At 42.3% G+C, this 8,713-nt stretch overlaps 1 protein-coding gene and 1 long non-coding RNA gene across 2 annotated transcripts; one reads left to right on the top strand and one right to left on the bottom strand.

Moving 5' to 3' along the window:
* Nucleotides 1-1,745, top strand: LOC108952632 (uncharacterized). The gene is made up of 3 exons (XR_001977684.2): nucleotides 1-681; nucleotides 961-1,050; nucleotides 1,144-1,745. It is a non-coding gene; the product is annotated as an uncharacterized LOC108952632 (long non-coding RNA).
* Nucleotides 1,746-4,253: 2,508 nt separating this feature from the next.
* On the bottom strand, nucleotides 4,254-5,882 carry LOC135636113 (mitogen-activated protein kinase kinase kinase 20-like). The gene has a single exon (XM_065147688.1). It carries the CDS (start codon nucleotides 5,876-5,878, stop codon nucleotides 4,259-4,261), a length of 1,620 nt encoding a protein of 539 aa, XP_065003760.1. The 5' UTR covers nucleotides 5,879-5,882; the 3' UTR covers nucleotides 4,254-4,258.
* Nucleotides 5,883-8,713: the final 2,831 nt, after the last annotated feature.

An 8,713-nucleotide genomic window follows, 5' to 3' on the forward strand; every position in this document is an offset into this window, starting at 1 on the left:
TCGAGTAGAAAAGGGTTTTAATAGATCCACAAGTTGTTGAAAGCATCCTCGCTTGTAATCGCGGGAGAGTTATTGTCTTACCCGGGGCCCACAATTTCTCTAATCGAAGGTAACAAAACGGGTACACAAGAAAGAGTACCTTTGTATGATCATTCACTTCAAGCATTTCCGCTCTTTTGGGCGTTCCTTTGCTCTTTCCTCCCCCGGCGCCGACTCGAATGGCGACGAAACCCTCGCCTGCCCGTGGCTTGCGCCGCTTCGGGCGAGGAAGAGATGGTTAATACGGAACCTACCGTCACCGGAGAGAAAGAGCCGACCGATGAGGAGCCTGTCGCCGATTCCCTTGACCGCGGGCTCCTCTCCGAGGACGTCCAACGATCTTGAGGCCGCGACCAAGAATCTTAAGAGGCGGAGAAAGTGTCCGAGAAAGGAGCAAAGGATGCGGAGGAAGAGCACGCGAGGAGGTCGGCCGCAAAGGAGGCAGAGTTATAGGCTGGATGTCATGGTGGGATATATATATATAGAAGAAATGATGCCCAAGGTCCAGGAGGAGATTTATCTCGAGATAGATGATGAGGAAGATGCCGAGGCAGCTTCCCACAATCTGGGAGCACCACCGGCGGTCGGATTAGCATCCAAGGCGGTGACGGCAGTAGTATTACTTCATCTCACGTTGCAGAGGTAAATCTGGATCGAGGGGTCACGAACTCCCTGACTTTGTTTCTCAGCTCTCTATGTTCTTCTAGGTGTGTACACTTATTACAGCTGCTTGGTTGGGCTAAACACTCTCCTGTTGCGTCCTTCCAAGCCATTCTTCTACATTAGTTTCTACCTTTTAGTAGATGCCTTGATAAGTGGACTAGATAGGTACATGCAGTGGGATTTACCAGTAGTTTCACTGGTAAAATAGATCTTGCTGGTGTTTCTAAATTCTAATGCATCAATGGTTCTTTGATACAGGAATGGATTAGTTCGTCTGTCTTGGCAGTGGATGCTGCTTCTGTGCCTTCGACATAGGATTCCAATTCCATGGGAACTTGGTTCTTTAAGGTACGTTTCTTCTTTGCGGCACACATTCGTTCTCTGTCATCCGCCAGGCCTTCCTCCCTACTCCTTATCTAACCTCCATCTACACATTGACAGTAAATAACAAAATCGGTGATTCCAGAGACATGACTGTCCCGAGTACCTCATTGGTGACATTGACTGCAACGGCTCCGTGACATGGGTAACCTGCCCTCCTATAGTCTATTCCTTCAACCTCGCATTGATCTAGTCCTGTTCCATGGTCTAATCTCTTTAGGTATATTAGTTATGTGATTTGTTAACTGGGTGGCGCTTATATCATGAAGTCTTCATAGTCTTGGCTAGTTGGCCAATGAATTTGGAACAATTGAGTTTAGAGCAAGCTCATACATGATGCGGACTCATAATGATGACACCTAGTGGCTTGACGTTGCTTTAAAGTAATGTGGACATGGAGTGAACGGACCAATTAGGATAAGAGGACTGCATTTGGGATATGGGATGTGTAGTCTGGATCTACAATATCAAAACACCTCAGCTGTTTGGCATTTTCTGTGGTTTTTACTGTGAAAGGTTCATGTGTTATAAAAATCCAGGCTTAAGGAATTAATTAGCACTCTTTTTATTTGCAGAACATTTTACTTTGTGATTCTTTTTGTAAACTTATTGTAGCAATACAGAAGAGTTCAAAGGAGAGAAGAGAAGGGATTCTTGAGAAATGTTAGCATTTGATTTATCTTCTTTTGTATATATAAGATCAGTGTCTTGCTGACTGTTTTCTATAATAATTATGTCATTTTAATACTGATCTTTGGTGACTTCTTTTTATGCTCAAATTCTGTATTTATTGAAAATTTATTTTTCTTTATAATCTTTGGTTGTGTAATGATGCATTCTTTCATCTGCAACAGATGTTCCTTATAGTTTGATTCATTTATGTGATAAATAGCTAAACCTAAACCCAGTTATTATCTTCCTTCTGCCACACATTTATAATCACATTTCTTGTGTTCTGAGACTTGTACTCTTCTTTTTAACTTTATTATTTATTTCAAATGCACTTGTAATTTCTAACTAGATTTTTTATCTACTATTTGTCATCTTAAGATTTCTCGTTACTGTTATCTTCAGTTTTGTCGAATTTTTATAAGAAATCAGCACTTCACTGGAAAATTCGTTTCAAGAATGTAGAAACAGAAAATGGTGTTTCCCATTTGGAGCTAGTCCCCTTTGCACATGATGGATGATCTCAAAACATGGAGATTGGTATAGTTATTTTGTCTCCATCAATCCTATAATCTATGCTATGCTGCATTGCTTGATATTAGTATGACATTTTAAGAATACACTAATAAGAATGCTGGGAACAGAAACAGTATCAAGAATACTTGTAGGTTGAGAGATGATCTTTCTTCTCCCTTCCTCTCTATTCATTTTCCTTTTGCTTTGCCTCAAGCTGCTAAGAGGGAAGACCCGAAAATTAGAAACCAAGCAACAAGTGATGCCCAGATTATCCTTTCTTTGCCTGACACTAAAATAAAAATGGAAGAACATGTAAGGAGAAGTATGGTATCAGTTTATGACAATGGAACTACGGATGACCATGCAAAGAGGATTGTAGTTACAAGTAACAACACAGCCCCCTTGGACAAAATTTTACAACCAGTTGTCAATTCTGACCCTTAGTGCTTTAAAGTGGTATTATTTTATAAGACTTTGGTTGAGAACATTAATAGCTAAGTTACATATAGAATTATCGATCCTAACGGTTGTAATTTAAGCTAAGCTAATACAACTATGCATAGGTGAGAGTCAGTGGCGAGGGACTTTCAAGCTTTGGCATGGAGCTCGATGATCCCAGAAGGAATTATTAACGTGTCAAGCCAGAAAAATATGACCAACCTTTCTTCATGATCTACTTCAAGTTGCATATTGATCATTACTAGCACAATTTGCATATCTCTGACCATAGGTCGCAACTGACAATTTCTTTGGCATGATGAACATTCCAATTTGACCAGCATTCAGTAATAGATTCTGACAGAAGACATGGAAAATGCATCTATGTTTCTGCCTCCAATTTCTCCTAACCTAACCTGCTAATGACACTGTGCATTTTGACTAGCCAGTGGTTCTGCTGAATGGTCAGTGGATGTTTCTAGCACCTTGGAATATCAGCTTAATTTGGATTATAGATAGTGGCTTTGTTGTGTCGTCTTGTTAGCTATACTAATGTTGGCTGGCTTGGATCATGAGATTGATCTATTATTTCTTTACTTTCTGCAATAAATCTGAATTTACTGCATGGTGAAGGTATTGGAGAAGAAACATCATGCTGATCCGCAATCAATTTGATAAACCAGACGATGAGAATTTTGGAAAGATCACACTGTCAGATGTTGTTGAGAATCATGATCGACACATATTCAGGGAAGAATGGTTGAGCACTATCTATATGCATTCTCAGTCGCAAAGAAAGCAATTTCTGAAAAGGATTTCAGTGATGCAAGTTGATTTAGCTTTAAGTGGAAGTGAAGTATTCTTAAGAATAAGATCTAGTAAGAATCATCCTTATAGTTTGATCTATTATTTCATCAGCAATCGAGCTGGAAGATTCAAACCTTCATTTCAGAGGTAAATAAATGCTTAAACTGGAGTGAGTGTTCCTGCATATGACACATTTCTTTTTGGTCTGGAGAGGATCTCTACATGGAACTGGGGACCTTTCAACAGTCATTGCTCACATCTTGCTGCTATTTGTGTTTCTCGTGCTCTCTAAGAAATCACATACAAGAAGATCCCTCTTTAATTTATGATCGGTGGTGACTATCTGTGTGATCAGCATAATTTACAACCATTTGGAAGTGTCAGTATAAACTATACCACTAAAATATTGATGCGCCTGCAAAACATGTGTTGATTCTAAAATTTCAGGGCCCCCTGAGATGTAGGCAATTCTATTGAACTAATGAAGCAAGGATCTCGCAAGGATTTGATGTTGAGATTCTCAGACACCAACCAGTTAATTCTTGCTTGGATCTACCAGGTTCAGATAGAAAGCGAGAAGCCTACATGGTAGTTAGTCGTTGATCATTAGAATTAAGCCATAAGGAACATTTCCAATCACTTGCAATAGGTTTATTGCAAGGGGAAAAAGGGAATTCACATGGCAATATAATTCTTCTTGACAACATGTGCTTCATTCCACCATAGAAAACTATGGAAAGTTGCATCAAATATCTCTATATTTGTATTCATTTAAATTTGGTACAACCTTACAATCTTTTGCTGTCAGTGAACAAAAGGAGGAACACATTTTTACCCCACCACCAATTAGACATACACACTCCATTCTATCTTCATGCTGTTGGATCGAAGATGGCAAAGCGAGCTGAACTGTGGATTCTAACAGCACATCAGCTCTTGCAGGTCCGCGTCCATGTCTGCTTACCTTCTCCTCCAGCGTCGGCATGGAATCAAGCTTGGTTTCCTGGGCGTCATCGTGTCTTCCCTCCTCTGTCACAGAATTGATATCACGAACCCTCACATCGATCCAACCATCGGATGAAGAACAAGAACTCCAATCGGGCAGCTGCGTGTTTGCGAGATCCCGGACTCGACCAACAGCAGGAGGAAGAACACGAGAAGCTGGACCTTCTGCTGCTACCGATTCCATCGGGCCCCAATCCGTAGAACAGGATGGGGGGGATCTGGAAGACGAGGACCATTGAGATAACCCAAAGACACTCCGAGGCGAGGCGTCTGCCACACTGCAATGTTTGCCGTCCACGGCGGCGGCTTCCGCAGAGTCATCGACAAGATCATCATCTGGGGCCACGAATGGATGCTGCAGCAGCATCTCCGCGGTCCACCGCTCCGCCGGGTCCTTGACGAAGCAGCGGCGCAGGAAATCCTTCCCCTCCTCCGACAGCTCGCTCGGGATCTCCGGCAGTTGATCGCCGAACCCGATCCTGTAGAGCAATTCCCACGCGTCTCCGCCACCTGGACGCCCCCACGCCGGCCTACCGGACACCATCTCCGCCACCGCGCATCCCACCGACCAGATGTCCGCCGGGGCCCCGCACTCGCCCCGCGCCGCCGATTCGGGCGACATGTACAGAGGCGTGCCTCGGATTCCGCCGCCGGCGCCGGCGCCGCCGTGAATCTTGTCTCCGATCCTCTGTGCGAGGCCGAAATCCGCGATTTTGACGTCTCCACCGCGGCGGTCGACCAGTATGTTCTGCAGTTTGACGTCGCAGTGAGCGTAACCGCGGGAGTGCACGCAGTGCAGTCCCCGGAGGATCGAGCGCGCGTATCGCCGCACGGCAGACTCCCGGAGCGAGCCGCCGGAGCGGCGGAGCAGGTCGTGAAGGGTGCCCCCGGCGACGAACTCCAAGAACAGGTTGTAGGTCGGCGTCCCGGTGGCGGCGTCCGGGGCGACCTCTTCGCCGAAGCAGCGGACGACGTGCGGGCAGTCTTGGAGGTCCGACAGGACGGCCTTCTCTTCCCGGAGGAAGGCGGCGCGCGGGAGGGGCGCGGACTTCACGGCCATCAGCGGTGGGAGTTGCCGATGTTCGTCCTCGCCTCGGACGAAGGCCAGGCTGACAGTGCCGAAGCTGCCGCGTCCGACCACGGCTCCTCTGGTCCACTCCATGCTCTCTCTCTCTGTCTCCTCTTCCTCTTCCTCTTCCTCTTCTCGATGGCTTTGGGCCGCAGCAATGAGCAGTAACAGAAGGAGGGGTTTCAATTCGTGTAGCTTCTCTCTCCTCACCTGCTCGGCTGGTGTTTCATGGAAGGGCGAAGGAGAGGCTTGTGGTGGGATGGTAACAGCAAGGAGATATATACCGCGCATTGAGCACGTTTGCATCGAGGAGCAACCGCTACTGCTGCGGCTGGAGAGCTCTGCAGTCGATGGGCTCTAACGCGTGACAGATCTTTTTGCCTGCTTCCGATGGTTGGCCTCGCGGTCCTCCTGCAACGTGCGGAATTCTTCTCGGAGAAGGTCACCCAAATTGGTGTCGTTCCAAATCCGATCGACGAATCGAATCCACCTTTAGATATATTAAATTATTTGAATTCATCTCTAATATCATACTTTTAATTAATTACATGCATATGAAAACAAATCATAAATAAATCTAATTATAATTATTTGTCCTTTTATTGGATTCCACATAGAAATTCCTCTATCTTAAAAACACATTTTTCTCTCATGGAAAATAAAAAAGGAATAGATTCATGAATGTGTTGGGCTGTGATTGAGAGCAAAAGGAAAACGTACTTGTCACGAATGATTGTCCTTTATAATGTGTGGCTAATGCATTGCATGCAAGAAAGAGACGTACAAGCAAGCGTTTATGGATTGCGAATTATGTTGTGCCCAACACTTGGTGTTTTAACTTATTATTGAGGCATCACATCATATTCCTACAAGTCTTTTGTGTGGTACATTTTCTAATTGAGTTTTCAATGTCAAAATCAGTATTATTTTTTTTTTTTAGACTTTATTGTTATTATTGTAGGAATAATGTTGTGGAAACCAATAATTTTATGTACAATCAAATTATTTATATTTCAGAAACCAATTATGAGCAGTGATATCATTGAAAATTAGTTCGATTAAACCTCATTCATGTGTCGAGAGGAATGAATCTAACGAAACATGTCATCTTCCTTTAGAATTCAGATATTTAATATCGACAACTCTAATGTTCATAGTCAGATTGCTACCCAATTAGCTATCAACCCATCCATCTCAAACCTAACTAACTCGAATAATTAATTAATTTCCTACTTATACTCACCATTTAATAATCCCAAGGAGTTCAACCTACTTTGGAGGCAGTATAGAATGTCAAGACCACGTTATGAAACTGCTATCTATCAAATCGAGCATTCAATATGAAACTTAACATCACAGAAATGAATCAGTTCATGGAGAGAGCACGAGAAATAAGATTGAAACTGGAGTGCATCATTACGAAGCTTTCAGTTTGAGTATCATCTAACTGGTGTGCCAAATCAATCAATATTAATCAGTTAGATTGCAAAAAGTATTCAAAACTGATCACAATTGATGTGATTCGTGAAACATATACTGTAGCATTCAATCTGAATGTAAGCGTACTGTCTTTGATTGAGGTGTAAGTTCACGTATAGTAAGGATTAGAAGAGTCAAATATTATTGTTTATATAGGGATAGGGGAAACATTCATCCGATCTTAACTCGACACATGATAGCACGATTAACACGAAGAGGACAACCATATAGACATCAGTCCTAATAAACTCATCATAACAATCTACTATTATGTCACACAGTTATTGTTTACTTGAGTTTGAAGTATCTTTTCCTTTAGCAACGCTTAATTAAAAATATTTATATAATACTTTTTTCTTAATTTCACACCAAGTCAATTCTATTTTTAATATAAATATATGAAATTATTATTACTTATTAAATTTACCATCACAAACGTATATTTATATATTTTAAGAAAGAGATTCTATTTGACGGTTTGGCATCACTTCAAGTGACAGTAACGCAAAAAAAAAAAAAGATCTTGGGACAAAGCAGGCACGTTTTGCACGTGCCCCCATAAGATCCTCCACGTGCGGAAAAACAAGGACCACGTGTTCGTTTGACCATGGAACACGTTTCCGTGCCATTTATTCGAGAAACACTTTTGAGAAAGAAGTAAAAATAAAATAAAATAAAAAATAAATTTGCAAGAAGAGATCGGACGATCCAAACCGTCCATGTCATATCGATGCCGTGAAATGTCATCTTCGTGATGGTTGCCGTATGGTAGCACGAGAATGTCATTGAGATTTTTTATTATAAATTATTATGATTAAAAATAATTGTTTTTAGGTTCGAAGTGTTAGGTATTTGATAGAATCAAATGCATTACCGGTATTATTGGAGCTAAGTGGTGTAATAAAAATGATGGGAAAGCTTGTGTTCAATGTGGAAAACTAAGTTTTGGCACAGCAAAGTGGAAGATTTTTTTAAATATAAAATAGTTAAATAGACAATAATATTATGTTGAAAACAGTTATCGTTATAGGAATAGTAAATATATTTTAGATATTTATTTAAAGGTGTTACGAATGGCAATAGGGAATGATGATGTGATGTCCTGTTGGGTGTCAAATTCTTATTGGGTGGGATATCCTGTTTGTTGCCCACCTGATCCCAACGTGGGGTATTTTATCGCATGAGAGCAACGACCGAATGAGTATAAAGACGAGTCGTGTTTATGTGAGTCGACCAAATGAGTTAGGATTCATCGAATAGTTTCCCAACCAAGCGGAAAGCGACAGGTGAACTTTGCATATGAGAGTCGCGACGAACGAGTTAGAATTCGTGGAATCGTTTCTCCCGGCCAAGCCAAGCCAAGCCAAGCCAATCCAAACTCCCGGAGATTAACGGTGACGCTTGCGATGGCAGTCCCGACGAGGAGAAGATGCGATGGCACCACCGTCGGTGTCGGTGTCGGTCTCCGTGGACTCCCATCGATGTTGATGGGTGTAAGGAACAAGACAACGAGCGAAGGTTGTATCAACATTTATGCTATTTTCTCGATTCAAATCCATCGATATAATTGGAATTCAACCCAAGTCACAAACTTCAAAGATACGGATGTGAAATCCAGGTATCAGGTCGGATTCCTTCGTCATTCCG

The sequence above is a fragment of the Musa acuminata genome, chromosome BXJ3-4, assembly GCF_036884655.1.
Source record: "Musa acuminata AAA Group cultivar baxijiao chromosome BXJ3-4, Cavendish_Baxijiao_AAA, whole genome shotgun sequence".
Lineage (NCBI taxonomy): Eukaryota > Viridiplantae > Streptophyta > Magnoliopsida > Zingiberales > Musaceae > Musa > Musa acuminata.